A 15,428-nucleotide genomic window follows, 5' to 3' on the forward strand; every position below is an offset into this window, starting at 1 on the left:
CCAGTACTACCCAGTAACAGTGAAAGAGCAGACTGTCAAATCTAACATATGAAAAAGCCTACCACTCCAATAAATAAAAGAGTACTCCAGAGAGAATTACAGGGGGCAACAGCTTATCGCAGTTAGGTTCCTCTCTAGAGGTAGGACTTTCAAGTTTATAACAGAATGTTTTGGTTTCTCTATCTAGTCGTGAGTGACTGTTTTTCTGCCAAAATAGTTCTGTCATACAGTCCTCAGGTTATCTCAGCTCAGAAGGAGCTATCTCTGCACCATCAGGGATGCTGCAGCTGGCACTGCAGACACAGCAGCTAAGCTGCCCAAGGGAGATTTGAGCAGCACACACTCCACCATGCCTAGTTTCGAGCAGGCTCTGCTGTTGTTATCTATGGACTGTTTTATTTAGGAATGCTAACTACACTATCAAAACACAGGATGATGAATTCGTTTTCCTTCCTTGCCTCTCTACCTACTTCTTGCCAAACAAACCATGTGAACTCAAGGATTTCTGTTGCAACACCAGCAACTTACTGGGCAGCAATCTTGATGAACTTTTTCACAAGCTGCACACGTTTGCAGAGCTGGCTACAGAGGAGTATCTCGGTGGCGACCCAAAGCTGGACCTCATTGCATCTTTGAAGCAGAAGACTGAGATTCTCAGTGTTTTCAGCACTGCCCTGTCTGCTGAACGTGAAGTATATCAGCTCTTGCTGGAAGACATTGACAACATCAGTAGGGATATAGAAACAATTTAAATATAAATGAAATTATTTAAAACTATGTTTTTGAAACAAGGTTTGGTCACAAATGGTTATTTTTTCATTATCCATGAGAAAATCACAAATGGTTCAGGTTTGGCTTAGCAAAATCTAGAGACTTATTACAGAAGGCAGGTGGACTGGAAATCCTGCAATATATGCTCTTCTTGTTAGAATTCCCAAGGTTCCATTTCTGGCTATAGCCAGGTACAAGACATAAACAACTTATTTCTGTATTTCATCACTTCTGTTCCAGTATGAAAAATCAACCATATCAAACCACTGCAGAATTTGAAAAATTTCTATTCAAACTTGTTTCTGTATTACCCAATTTTTAATCAATAGAGGTGTGGGTTTGATTTCTGTAAAAAAAAAAAAAAAAAAAAACAAAAAAAAACCAAAACCCAAACGTGGCCAGTTTCAAATTTAAAGTGCCTAAACTGAATAAAAAACCCAAAATGAAAGAAAAGGAAAGCATCTGGTGAACAGCAAGGCAATTTCACATTCATTTTCTCAGAAAGCCAACATGCTTGTCAGTAAATGATATTTTCAAGAGAGCTTTTCTACTGTTAACTGTGTGTTTTACTCAGCAACCCAAACCAGAACCCATCAAAGTCATTGAAACAACCCAATGGGCCCTGAAGTGCACCATTATCTCATTTAATAAAGCTTGCCCAGTATTCTTCATCTCACTGCAGCCTAACAAGAACAGGGACAGTGATGTGTCCATCTGAATTGCTGAAGCTGTGAATTCTTTTGCCGCTAAAGTGATATGAAAAACAACTATTTGTGGAGTCCCATATTTACTGAAACATTATCAAGTGCATAGGACATTTTGCATATGTAACACATTCACAGAGAAAGTTTTTAGAACATAATCATGGTCTACTCTTCTGAGGCAAATCTCAATAGAACACATCAGGTATACAGGGAACATATGAGATGCCCAAACACAGAAAAGCTACAAACCTGTGACCATTCTTTTCAGTCTCAAGGACTGAAAAGTAGCTCTTGGACCTGTGACCACGACTGAGAGCTGCCAAATCATGTTGTCATGACAGTGAAGCAAGCAGCCAGGAGTACCAATGCTCCAAAATCCACCACAGTGATGCAGTGCTGAATGACAGTAATATACTTGGAAGTGGATGTGGTGCTTCTTACCTCATGAATTGCATTGAAGAGGCTCCAGTCAAAGTTTGTTAGTTCTAAGGCAAGATCCCAGGTGTTAATTCCCAAAATCCTCACAGATCTTTGCTGCAATTCCTCATTTTCAGAAAATGGGCTCTAAATGAACAGACAAGAGCAAAACAAATTCCTCAAGAAATGCCAAAGGTTCTGCAATGAAACAGTTACTGGACTAAGGTACCAAACAGAGCTGAGCAGGTAATCTTCTCTAAGTGCACTCTGAGGGCTTTTTTCCCCACTAATCAAAATGAAGGAGCTATAACCTCTTTAATAAATAGCTTGAAATGGGAAATGGGTCAATAGGATCAATGATTTGCTTTGGAGAGTCAGGCTTTCTCCCTCTCTTCTTCTCTCTTTCAACCTTGAATAAAAAACACTGGCCAAGCAGAGAGCATAATGAAAATAAAATCTAAATTAAGACACCAGTAAATTTTCTGATATAAAAGAATCATTCTAAAACCATATTGGATTAAGAATAAATGCACATAACTTGCCCTCTAGTCCACTTTTACAAATAACAAAAGTCCATATATTTTATGATTAATCTACTCCAAATGTAATCAACAAAGAGTAAAATGCTGTGAGTTCTGATTCATAAAAGTTACTTAGTATATTACTGTGGAGTGCTGTGGTATTGCTGGCATTCAGGGTAATTTGACATTTCAATTACTAGCTGGGATTTTCAAGTTTTGCATTTCTCTTGGCTTTTTTAACCTCATCAGTCTGAAACTTGGCACATGAACCATCTGCCAAAATGGAAGATTATTCTTACCAGTTAAGCTATTACTTTGGTGCTATATTTCAGACAGCAACAGCAAGTTTTGCAATCCTTATTATGTAACTAATGAAACTAGATTGGCTATCACCTGTCTACACTGGAAACCTTCCCTTAATATTCACATTTTTAGAGATGACTCAAAAGCCAGAAATAATGGGGATGACAGATTACAATGATAGTGGCATGTCAGCTCTTCAGGGCACATTGATCCCACAAAATGTAAATAGGCATTTCTCATCCCGAGGATGAATGCACAGATCCTAGAGGAGGTACTGACAACATGCACAAGTCAGCTGTGATACAGCCCCTACTCCTTCTGGAAACATCTGCATAATTAGCAGAAAACTACTGGAACACCGAAGTGCCTGACTGTGCCTGCCTCACTGAGGTTTTGGGAAAGCATGGAGGGAGGGAGGTTGCAATCCTGAAGACAGAGGGAAGGAAGGATGAGAGAGATCTGCTGCCTCTCCATCTGCTGACCTTTCCAGCGACAGCAAGAGGATGGAGAGACAGACAGACAGACAGAAAGAAAGGAGGACACACCCCCAGTGCTACACACCAGCTGCCACAACACAGGGGTGACACTGATGGGTCTTGTGGAACTCACAAAACATCTATTTCCACATGTTGTAATTCCAGGGAATTTGTTCACCACTTTGAATGATTATGTACCAGCCAAAGTGCCACAGAGGCACAAGGCAGGGTGGGGAGGAAAGAGTCACAAGAGCCCTGAATAATCCTCATCCCATCCATTCTGGTACAAACACAGGTCAGCTTCCCCAGGCTGATGTAGATTGCAAGATTTAAGCTGCACAGAAGCTTTGGTTTATTTAAAATTGATGAACAAATTCCATTACTGTTCAGTCAAATAACTGCTGTTAATGAAAGATTTTTTTTTTTTAAGAAATAGAGCAGCTCAGTAAGCTTTACTAGGGAAGCAAAAAATAAATTCTGCATTGCAAAAGCCCTCTGAGAGGAATACTAAGGTTTTGATTTAGAGTCAGACAAACAAAAAATGGGAAATATACAATACCAATCCTTACCAAAGAATCAGTCAGATCTTTTCGGTACACAAACATACGACTGGATGACTCCAAAGATTTTGAGATGGCCAAATCATTTGGTTGTAGCGCGTGTTTTTCTGTAAAAACAGCAAAAAACCAGAAGGTTCAGAACAGGAGTAAAAGCTGTATATGAGAAATAAAGGTACAATTGTATTTGTGAAGCCACATCAACCTCTTAGAAGGCAACTAAGCATCAAATTCAGTCTCTGTAGGGACCAATCATCTCCACCCTGCTCAGGCATGATAAAGGCAAGATAGCTCTGATGGACTAGAGCACAGAAGCTTCCTGCTTCTGCTTTCAAACTGCATTTCACATAGAACAGAAAGAAACCTTGAAATCATCTGGTCTAGCCTCCAATGCCTTAAAGAGCATTTAATTTCAGCCCAGTGTATCAAGTATAAATGTAGTGAATTTTGTAAGAGCAGAGTGTCTCAGCCTCCAGAGACTGAGCTGTTCTGTGTCACTGGAGACAAAACCAGGGGTGGAGATTAAATCAGTAGCCACAGCCAGTGAGCAGGAAAAGAAGTTTAAAGGATCCCATCACCATGAAATTCACCCCATGGAGAAGAGCTGCATAGTCCTTTGTAACACAGTATTTATAGTAATTCTTCTAGACTTAGACCAAATAATTTGGGAAATAGCTGAGTAAAAGAGCAGGACACTGGTAGCAAACAGAAGGGACTTTTTTTTTTCTCCAGTCCAGAGTTGAGCTGGTTCGGCTCTGTGGAATCTTAAATGAACTAGAGAAAGGTGGGGGAGAAAATTAAGCAAAACTCAAATACAGCTTAAAAACTGCCTTGCAAAAACTGTCACTTCCTGAGGGCTTCAAGTAATCCTCTGGAGACGAGATACATGGTAGACCCAAAACTACACCAAGAACACTGACAGCTACCCTGGACTCTGCATTGCCCATGAGGAGTAGAACCAGGAGAAAGCTGAGAGCCAAATATAATTTCAGACAGTTTTCCCTTTTATCCATGCTCCCTTATCCACTGATACACAGATACATTAGCTGAACTATAATTATGTTTTTTCAAGGTAATTTTGAATGAAGAGCTTGCTTATCCATTATTGGACTACAATAAAAACAGGTTCTCCAATGCTCATACTGCTGCCCTCCAAGTGGATGAAAGACAAGAGTTCTAAGTCACACAAATAGCAAAAACACAAAGCAGAAAAAAAAAGCAGAGCAGGTTGGTGTTTATTACTTGCAGTACAGGATGCATAAGAAGAAAGACACTGATATTGTTGTATTTCAAATTTACTCAGGAAATGTAACTAAATAACATTTTAGGGGTTATAAAGATCAGGTACAAATGGCTTTCCTACTATACCTGCATTTTATTTACTGTCTCTCATTGAAAACCAAGTGGCAACCACTTCCATTTTGTGGCTTTCCTGGGAACCAATATAGTGTGCTTCATTATTTATGAATGGTTGGTTTTCTTTAGCTAAGCAGGCAGTTAGGACCAGATTTATTGCTATCAGAACAAAACTTGACCTGCTCTTGAACAGGAGAGAAAGACCTGAGAAACAACAGCAGCAGAGTGATTTCTCAGTGCTGTGAAATGCCCTGAAGGTGAGTTTGGGCACACACAAGGGTAAAAAGAATATGCCTGAAAGTGATATAGCCTGGATGGCCATGACACTCATGTGTGATGCTCCCAATGGCTGCTCTGTGCCCAGGGTCTCAGCAATCAGAGCAGGGCACCATCTCCCTGACACACACATCAGTGCACTCAAAACTAGGTTTATTTAATTGAGCTTCACATGGGGGGGGAAAAAAAGTGACCTTCCAGTTCTGAATCAAAGATACAAACAGAACAAGCCAGCACTTGTGTGTATTTCATTTAACTAGACTGACAAAGTAGTAGCAATGAGTGCTGTAACTTAAAAGACCCATCCTTTGTCTTAGGGGGTCAACACCAACTAATGTTATCTGAGAATACTGCCAAGATATTCTACACTCTTAGTTCTTTTGTAGATCCAGCTTCACGGTTCTATGCACTTAGTTAAATTGCTTCCAAAAAACACTACAATGATCAAAACAATCTGACCAAGGAGCTTGAGACCTGCCAAAGATCAAAGAAGATCTTGGGACTTTGGCTGGTCTCTAGTAACACTCCACAATCACTATAGTCTTTCTTAAAAAAGACAATAAGACCTTCTATTTAATGACTAACACTAAAACAATAGGCAAAAGATGTCAGTTGCTGCTTACAAAATATTGCTGAGATTGCTTCCAGTATCTTAATTGTGCAAATACATGTCTTCCTCCTTTCAGCTCAAGAATATTTGTTACCTATGCCATAAATGAGGAAACAGCCATGCATATAGTATTTGCTATTCCCGTCTCCATTTTCAAGGCAAACCATGCCTCATTGCCTTCAAAATTAATTTAAATTCCAAAATAGGAGATTCGTCTGTGAAAAAGAAATAAAACCCTGCAATTCTGCTGAAGACTGAGAGTTCTTTACACTCCCTTCCCAGGCAGGAGATGCTACATCCCACAGTACCCAAGAAAGAGCTGTTGCCATGGAAACAAGTCTCTGGGAAGCAGCTCCTCATTGTTCCCCTGGTCCCCCAGCTGTGGGCCCACAGAGGAACAGTTGCATCCTTGCATCAGAAAATGCCAGCCCTCCCTTACCTGATGCAATAAAAGGTGAGTAGTCAGATGAAGGGAAGTTACTCACCACCAGAGAACGAGACTGTCACCAGCGCCAACTCCTCCTCCGGGTACTGGATCTTTTCTGCCACGATCTTCAGAATCTCCTGAGCTGAAGTTGACACTTGAGCTTTCACACTGACATAGGAGTGCTCTGTTATATACACACGGCAGAAAACTGCACAAAGGAACAAAGACATGCTCAGCTGTAGGCAGGGATACCTGAACAGAGCAAAGAACAAACTTGCAGACTGCACCACAGCAATGCCTCAGCTGGCTGGCTGCTGCTGGAAGGGCAGTCACTGCACCCTGACACAAAGGACGTGAAACTAAGCAGAGACATCACCATTTTTCCCCTCCCCACTTCCTCTCCCTGAAAAATGAGAGAGGCAGGCAAATGGAAACGTAGACTCCCACAGCAATATCTATTTAAGATCTCCTACCCTGAGGATTTGTCACAGACAACTTCCTTCACTGCCTATCTTCTGTGAAACTCAGCGGTTGCCATTTTTTCTCCCTTCATTTTAGGTTCAGATAAATCAGTATACTTCATGTCTGCTGCAGAAATTATTTTGGACCTCCATTTCTACCTGGAACAGGAAGCTTTGCAAGAACATTGCTCCCAGGTTTTCAACCACTCCTGATATTTTATCTGTCTAGACATCTAAACAACTTGCCAGAGTATTTCAGCACCAGCAGAAACTGCCCAAACTGCCATACAATCAGTTCTGACAACTCATTTCTTGAATCACAAGCAGCACATATAAATGGGACTGGTTTGGAGAAACTCCCTGGGCTCCCTACTTCCCCTGAGGTCCATGAGTTGGTTCAGCTCTGGGAATGTTGTGGTCAGCTCAGCGATTACTTTTTTCTGCTATAAAAAGGGATGTACACTCTTTCTGCCTGCCAGAATTTTACGTTTACATCTTTTGCAGAGTTTGCCCTAGCTAGTTCTTTGAAATATGGCTGCCACACTTAAGTGGAAGAAACTGAGCTGCAGACTTGCATAAATATTTTGAAAATTACATCTGCTAATCAGAATCGTCACAGCTCTTAGTTTCACACTCACTTCAGTGCTCAATTAAACTTTCAATTTCCTTCTCCTCTAGCACTTCTTATTCTAGACAGGCTGCTACCATGCCAACAGAGGACAACTTTTCTTCTCAGGAACTGTTATATTTTTTTTTATTATCTTTATTGACAGATGTATGTAGCAATAGCTCTTTGCTTGTCCTACAGATCTTCACGGCTTCAGGGCACTTTCATTAGTGAAGACTATGCCAGAAGCAGGTAAGAACTCTATCCTTGAGAAAAGGGTTTTTTCCTGTTGTAATAAAGAAAAAATGAATATGAGAATGAAGGAGGAAGTTAGCATTGAGTATTGGGGAAAAAAAAACATTTGATTTTATAATTCCTTTTTAACCAGTCTCTGTTGACAGAGAGTAAATGAGAAGCTCATTCTATGGCAGAATATTTTATCAGAATAGATACACATCATGAAGATGGAGACATCCAACTGCACTTGAAATTACAAGGTAGAAAAAAAAATTTTAAAAAATCTGATAGGAATATTTGGACTCCATATGCAAACTGACACACCTTGCTTACACTGACTTTGTTTGAAATGTCCTCTTGGTCATTTGCAAAGGGACAATGACAGTGATGTCATGTTATAAATGGGCTATTGATTTATCCTTCTTTTAACACTGAACTAAATCAACCCACAGGTCAGATGCTCATGCAAAACCACCATAGTGATTCTCCCCCTCACACCCTTCCAACGTTCTATCTATGGTATCTCTTGGGATGGACCACATCATCTCTTCCAGGAGCCTGTGCTGCTCCTCTGTCAGAAGGAGGGAATGCCAGAGGGAGGAAGTAGCCCTGGGCTGCAAGCTGCCCTGGTAATGATTGCAACCGAGGATAAAACACCTCTGGTCAAGTGGCACGGTGCAGCTGGACAGACCCATCCTCCACAAGCACCATCAGCCAGACAGCACTCCACCACACATGTTAGATGTCCATCCTCTGCATCTGTCTCTCCCTTCCCCAACTTCACTCTGGCTATTTCATTCCTTCAATCCCATCATAATCCGTGGCTTCTGCTCTCAAGCAGTGAGACAAAAGCAATTTAACTCAGTCAGGACTGGCCTTGCTGGGTCCTGTCCTGGTGGCTGTCCTACCACAGTCACACAGTCTGTCCCCTCCCTTGCACCAGCACCCTTTCCTTTCCAGTCACCCACAAGCTGGGTCCAGCTTCAAAAACATAATGAGTGTGGGGGTTCACATCCACAAATAACATTTTTAGAAGAAGTCTTGGTATCATAAACCTCAAAACCCCCTACATTTGAAGCACAAAAAGAGGATTATCTATCAGCAGCACACATTGTGCAAGTCTTTTGACTTGGCGTAGAACAAGCTCAGTTTTTATTCTGTCACAAATGAGCACTAAAAATACACTGACTTCAAGTGAACTTCTGGAGTTTTGTTCCCAGTGAGAAATGAAGATCTACTGTCAAAGAGCCAGGTAGGAGGTCCTTCTGCCCTTCCCTGCTTGTGTACACAGTGTTCTCCTCTCTGCCTCCTTCCTGGCTCAGGCATTGCAGGAGGGTGGCAGCCTCACTGCCTTACAGTACCAATGGTGAGGCAGGGAATTGCCTTTGGAAATGGCTGGCATTAAAGTGAAGTGGCACCTCACACTCCACACAGAGATGCTTTTGAGCAGAGAAGGAGCTAAGGCATGTTCACAGAGCTGGCAGATCCTGGCCCATTTCATGTGACAGGCTTGTTCATTCACCTTTCACAGCCAAGATATAGGTCAAGAGACCAAGAGCATGAACTGGAGCAGAACTAATGGCTGGTGGATAGGCTGCCAGCACACCTGGGACATACACAGGACTGTGACAGGGGTGCTGGAGGAACCGGACAGGGAAAAAACCCCCTTGAAATATCATGGCACTGCTGAGCCCTACCAACCAGGAGGAAGAAGGAAAACTTGTCAAATATTTCTTCTTTTGTGTCCCTAAGGTCTTGTTCAAAAGCTATATGTCAGCTAAAGAATATTTGCATTGAAGTCCTTTGGAAACAATTGTATAGCTTTTGAGCTTTCCCTCCATTCTTTCATTTATACTCACTTTCTTCTGTTTCATTCACAGTTCCTCTGTGCTGCAGCCAGTTCTCCTTTACACTGAACTGGGGGAAAAAGGTTTTATTCTGTGGAGTGGAAAAGAAACAAAGGGGGGAAAAAAAATCAGTGATTTTTTGCATCCCTGCTGTTTACAAAGCAGTAATTCATGGAATCCAGCATTTAACCCATATGTCTGGCCAAAAGGTTTCTGCATAGGAAGTACACCCACCCTTTCTTGGAGCAGTAAACTGGGAGTTGCCTTACTAAATAATGGCCAAGGTGGGGATTTTGGAGGAAGCAGGACATGCCAAGTCTAAGCAGCCTGCACAATTCAAGGTTTTCTGTATTCACGTTCAGAGCCCATTTCTTACACACTTCTTATATACATTTCCCATGTAGCAATCAGCCTATTTAGCAATTTCACTACAATCTCATGTTCTGCCTTCCACATTTTTGCAGGAACATTTTAAGCTTATTACACACTTCACCTTCAGCCCAGTAAAACTGACAAACACAGCAATTCACCTCTGAGCAGTTTGTACACCAACTTTTCTCTGGCTGCAGCTTCTCCCTCCAGTCAGACAGACAGATTCATGTTCCTCTCTTTTTGTCTGTCCCTGTCACAACAAATGCACCCTTTGCTCTGTTTACGTGACATCCACGTCAATGTCTGTGTTCAGCCTGGTTTGCCCAGCTTACATCCCTCTAGCTCTGTGGGGACACCCTCCCAGGCCTCTCCTGAATTTTGACATCTCAAAGCATCTTGTTAACATGCTAATACTGTCACAACCACTGCAGCTTAGCTCACACTGCTGATATCCAGGATGCACTCAAAGGAAAAAAAAAATGTTCCTTAAGCAGCATTGCAGGTCTAACCTCACTGATGTGTCCTGTCATGTTTTTGGTCACCAGCCACATTCAGTTAAGAAGCCAAAAAAATAGAGATAAGTGGGCAGAGGGGAAAAAAAAGTGAGATGGTAAGTTAACTAGCCATCAACAACAATCAAGTTGGCATTACCTTTCGATGAGGTGAATACTCATCTACAGTGCTGAAACAAAAAGGAAAATCACAATTATTCTTTCCAGCCAAAGCTTAGGAAAAGGAAGTTTTAGCTATAACAAGTTTTACAACATCAGCAAGTTTTTAACAGTAAATGATCACTGCAGAAAGGCCCCAGAAGTTCTTCAGGAAAAACTAAAGGCATTGGGCTCAGCCAGAGAACTTTCCTTTGACTTGCATAATCGAAATAGTGAAAAGCAACACTGCCAGCTCATGAGCTGCTGGAGTAGTCACAGCAGTCAGAGTCATCCTCAAGTGCACAGCTCCTCCCACTTCTCCAATAGCCAAACCATGGAAACAACATCCATTTGTTGGAAAAACATGCCACTTAAATATTTTTAATAGATGTCATATTTAATAGTAAAATAATAACTCAGAAATGACTATTCCAAGTGATTTGCTTCTCAGTACTGCAGAGAGAATGAAGGTACCATCTGAAGTCACTGACTGCAACTTCTGAGGGAATTTTGCCAGCTTCTTCACAAACTCTGCTCCGTCTATAAGTAATCCCAAGTGAAATTGATGGGAGTGAATGTTGAGTCACAAACACTGCCCAACAAACATCAGAAAAAATGGAATAATCTAGCCTTAGTTTTAAGAAGAGATGATTTGTAAAACTGAATATGCCTCTCACCACTTCACTGAATTACAGAAAGTTAGCAACAAAAATAAATTACACTCTGAATAAAAGAAGACTTGATCATTGACACAATCAATACTTACTGACGGCGATGCATCCCAAGTATCTTCTGGAATTCTTTCAGGTCCTTCTCAAGAATGGGATACTCATACACATCATCTAACACATTTCTGTATATTGTCTACAAAACAAAGCAGTGCCTTAACACACCTGACAACTCAAACATTAATCTAAGGCATCACATCAGTTGTCTAAGTCAATTCAGGCGCTATCCTACTAAAACAAGTTTTACCATTATGTTTATGCAAAACGTGTAAGGAGAGCATGTTCCTGTTTAAATTTACAGACTGGTCAATATTCAATATTCTTTGCAAAAACACTCTTACTTAGTACTGTGTACCAAGCAAGAGGGCAAAATTCTTGTACTATTTTGTCTATAAACAGGAAAATTTAAAACACCACTTGTGGCTATTACATAAAACCTGGTTATGTCATCATAACACATTCTGAAGCACGACAGCACACTACACCATCGTCACTTATCCAATATGATAACAAATAGGTTCATCAGATTAAGACATTTAAAATGGCAGATATTCTACTTTACCTTTCCTCACATTTGCATGCATTTTAAACTGAGTTGATGTCTCCCACTAACTCCCACAACTCTTCCTAGCTGTAAACTAACATATAAATAAACCTTAATTTTAATTTTGGGGGAAGACATTGTCATGACTGAAATTCTAGGAAATATTTTCCCTACAGTTTTTCTGCATCTGCACGTAGATCCTTCCCTTTCCCTTCTAAGAAACAAGGACCACATGCATGAGCTGAGTCACCAGGTTTGCTTTGGCCTCCACATTCAAAGATTTCTGCATGAATGATTTTAGCCTGTGACCCTGTATGTTGGTTATGCACGTGTAACTACAACCATCATTAACATTATTGCTGTTTATACTACACACAAGCTTCCAGAAGAGGAATTGTGAGACAGTGCACAGTCACACACCTCCATGGCCAGAAAGCCCTGCATCCAGGTGCAACTCAGTGTGACATAACTGATGCCTGAAATGATGTCCCCTTTCCAGTACAGCAATACACACCTAGTACCAAAAAGCAAAAATCCTAAGGTCTCTCCTTCCATATGCAGTGTGTCCTACTTAAAAAACAAAACAAACAAACAAAAAAAGGAATCTCAACATTTTCTCCACATTGCCTCAGTCTTGAGCAAGTGACTGAAGAGAGAAAAGACCTTCAAGAAGATCTCCAGTCACAGACAAAGAACCTCATCAGTAAAAGTTTAAGATACTGAAAAGTCTCCTAAATACCCTCACCTTTCAACCAGCAGGGAAAAAAATACATACTGAAAAAAAAGAATCAGTAACCAGATTGATTTCAGGTTCTCAACAACAGTGCTATTTTCAACTTAACGAGGGCTTAATTAATTAATTAGTAAGAGCTGTTGGAACTCATACAGAGATATGAGAAGAACTTAGCTAACAAGTAAGGAACAAAATTTTATTTCTCAAAAATACATAAAGCTGTGCTGCTCTCCATGTCTACCCAGCAAACACCATGGAATAGGATTTCACTCCTCAGTCCAAGTAGCATCTCTTACATCACCTCAAAACTCCCAATGTCCATGATCCTCTGGATACTGACTGCAGACCCTATTCTGACAGACATGACTGGTGTGTCCAAGGAACGTCCACATCTTTGTAGTTTTATTCCTTACCTTCCCAACTTTTCCCAATTTCTAGTGACCACAGGAGTTCCAGAAGCTTCATATGTTAAAGTAATGCTTTTAATGTTGACTCTATTGACTATACAGGATTTCTGTTCAAACTGACTATATTTAAGGCATTTAAAGAAGACATATGTAAATCATTTTAAATTATAGATTTAATGGAAAAGATCTAAGTATGAAAAAATATGTTTTATAGATTTTCCTGTTGGGGCTTTTTAGACACAGTATGTAATTAAGCAGTAATGAAATGCATCACAGAAATTGTTTCAATACCTTTAAAAATTGTTTTAAATGCTCATCTTCATGTAACCAGTCTTTGTAGAGAGAAGTCCATTGAGACACCAAATGCAAGACTTTTCTTTTCCTACAGGACACATCAGAGTCATCTTCTTTCCCTTGGTGGTTCTTAGCACAATAGGTGCAGTAGGTTAAGGAACATATAATAAGAACTCAAAGAAACTTTAAAATTAACTGCTGGCAAAGAGTTTGCAATAATCTCATTTGCTAAAGAAAGGGGTTTTTTGATAGCATTGCTCAGTTTTAAATATTTTATCCTGTCTGGAGCTTTAGGAGTTTCATAACTTTTGGGAATGAATTCTCAGTAATAGGAATTTCAATTCATCCTCTGTGCCAAGAGGATTTTTTTCCCCCTTACAGATTAGAGAGGTGAGTCTATAAAAGTAAAATCAATTCAAAAGGAATTATACAATGTTCAGTCATATATTTTCTGCAGAACTGAGAATGAACTTTTGCCCTGTACACCGATGCCAATGTGAATGTCTGCGGGAAGAAGGGCGAAGCATAACAAGAACACAAAAATCAGGCAAAGGAAGTCAGTTTCTTTTTGTCTGTACAAATTATACTACCTGCAGAAGTGACTCTATCAAAATTTTAAAAAAAGCAAAATATTATTTCTACCATTTCTCTCTATTCATAAGGTAGAAGCACCAAATGTCCAATGATAACCACTGTATACACTGTTCCTGTCTCTTCATGGTTCTTTGTCTTGTAAGGGAAAAAACTGATGGTTTCAGCACAAAATTTAAAGATGGGGAAAAGATTTTAAAAAGCAAGCAAACAAACGAATGAACAAAAGGTTCATTTTATAGTCACAAGTTTATTCAAACATTGATCAATAACTTAGTAGCTTATGCAAGTCATTAGAAATACAGGAAAACAATTCTTCTATCTCAAAATGAGCTAAGATTTATATCCTGTATTAGACGAAAAAAGGAGCAGAGACTGTAAAATTCTTTACTTTTTCTCTTTGCATATTCTGTAATGTATTATGCACATGTAGGTATTCTATGAATTAACATAACCTGAGGAGGTTTTAACCCCTATTTAAATTCTACCGTGTCACCATTATAAAAGTTTATTTATCTTCAAAAAAAGCTGACATAAAATTGCATTGTTGCTATGAGTTAGGCATTTGTCTCAAAACCAAGCATGTAGCTTTGATATAAGGCTCAACATTAGATGAAACTATGAGTAAATGTGTGACCCCCTTGAATACAACTTTCAGTAAAAGGATATTGCCTCAGAAGGGCCTGGCACAAGTCATCAGTCGTCATGAAAACCGTGTATGTGAGAAGGAAATCATCCAGGAGAGTTTCTGCAGAGGAAGACAAAAAAAAAGCCCAAGGTACAATACATTAGCAAGAGCAGGAACAAAGTATCTACTCCTGTTACTGTGCATGGCAGGAACAGGACCCCCGCCCTTAAAAAACACTCCAAAAGAATACAGAATACATAAAGGTGTAAGTTTCAAAAAGTTAACAATGTGTTGCCACTACAGAGATCAGTTCCTTTACTTAACAAATACATCCTCAGCTCCCAAAGCACCAACAGGAACAATTATGCACAAAATAATTCATCATAGTTCAGGAACCAGTAAGAAAGAGTCCTTATAACAAACACTGCCATCCTGGTTACCTCAGCTGCACACAAAGCAGCCTTCCACACATTAGCTTGTTCTGTAAATTCAGAAGAATAGCTTTTGGTAATAAGAGAAAAAAACTAGGATTGCCATGAACTGTGATTAACATCTATGCACAGTAGTTGAGAACCACAAAATAAATATACTCAAATGTTTAGATGGATGTTCGGTTAGTCTTGTGGGCAATCACTGTAAGTGCTGAGAAGTTTTCTCTAAGGTTTGTTCAATTGTATCGATGAAGGTTTTTTCTCCTCCTGGTTTCTATCAGTGTTACAAGACCAGGCTGAAGGTACTTGCTAACAGACCAACGCTACACACTGAAGCTGTTAGCACCTCAGGTTGTCGGGAGAACCAGACAGTTTAGGATTTCAGTGTAACTTTTTCATTCCTTATTCCCATGTCACACTATTTTTAGGATTTTTCCAAACCTTTACAGCACACATCACTGAGGTGAAAGCACTAGGTTT

General features: G+C 40.0%; 1 protein-coding gene across 1 annotated transcript in view; it reads right to left on the reverse strand.

Moving 5' to 3' along the window:
• RAPGEF5 (Rap guanine nucleotide exchange factor 5) overlaps window positions 1-15,428 on the reverse strand; it is a 156,381-nt gene that overhangs the window by 21,965 nt on the left and 118,988 nt on the right. Inside the window, exons 12-20 of the mRNA XM_063153017.1 lie at window positions 14,559-14,637; window positions 13,296-13,440; window positions 11,359-11,456; window positions 10,594-10,624; window positions 9,583-9,661; window positions 6,477-6,626; window positions 3,762-3,859; window positions 1,917-2,039; window positions 529-707 (exon numbers count right to left, since the gene is read on the reverse strand). Coding sequence (XP_063009087.1) covers window positions 529-707; window positions 1,917-2,039; window positions 3,762-3,859; window positions 6,477-6,626; window positions 9,583-9,661; window positions 10,594-10,624; window positions 11,359-11,456; window positions 13,296-13,440; window positions 14,559-14,637 — 982 coding nt within the window. The remainder of the gene's footprint in view (window positions 1-528; window positions 708-1,916; window positions 2,040-3,761; window positions 3,860-6,476; window positions 6,627-9,582; window positions 9,662-10,593; window positions 10,625-11,358; window positions 11,457-13,295; window positions 13,441-14,558; window positions 14,638-15,428) is intronic.

The sequence above is a fragment of the Melospiza melodia genome, chromosome 1 (genome assembly GCF_035770615.1).
Source record: "Melospiza melodia melodia isolate bMelMel2 chromosome 1, bMelMel2.pri, whole genome shotgun sequence".
In the NCBI taxonomy this organism is placed as follows: Eukaryota; Metazoa; Chordata; class Aves; order Passeriformes; family Passerellidae; genus Melospiza; species Melospiza melodia.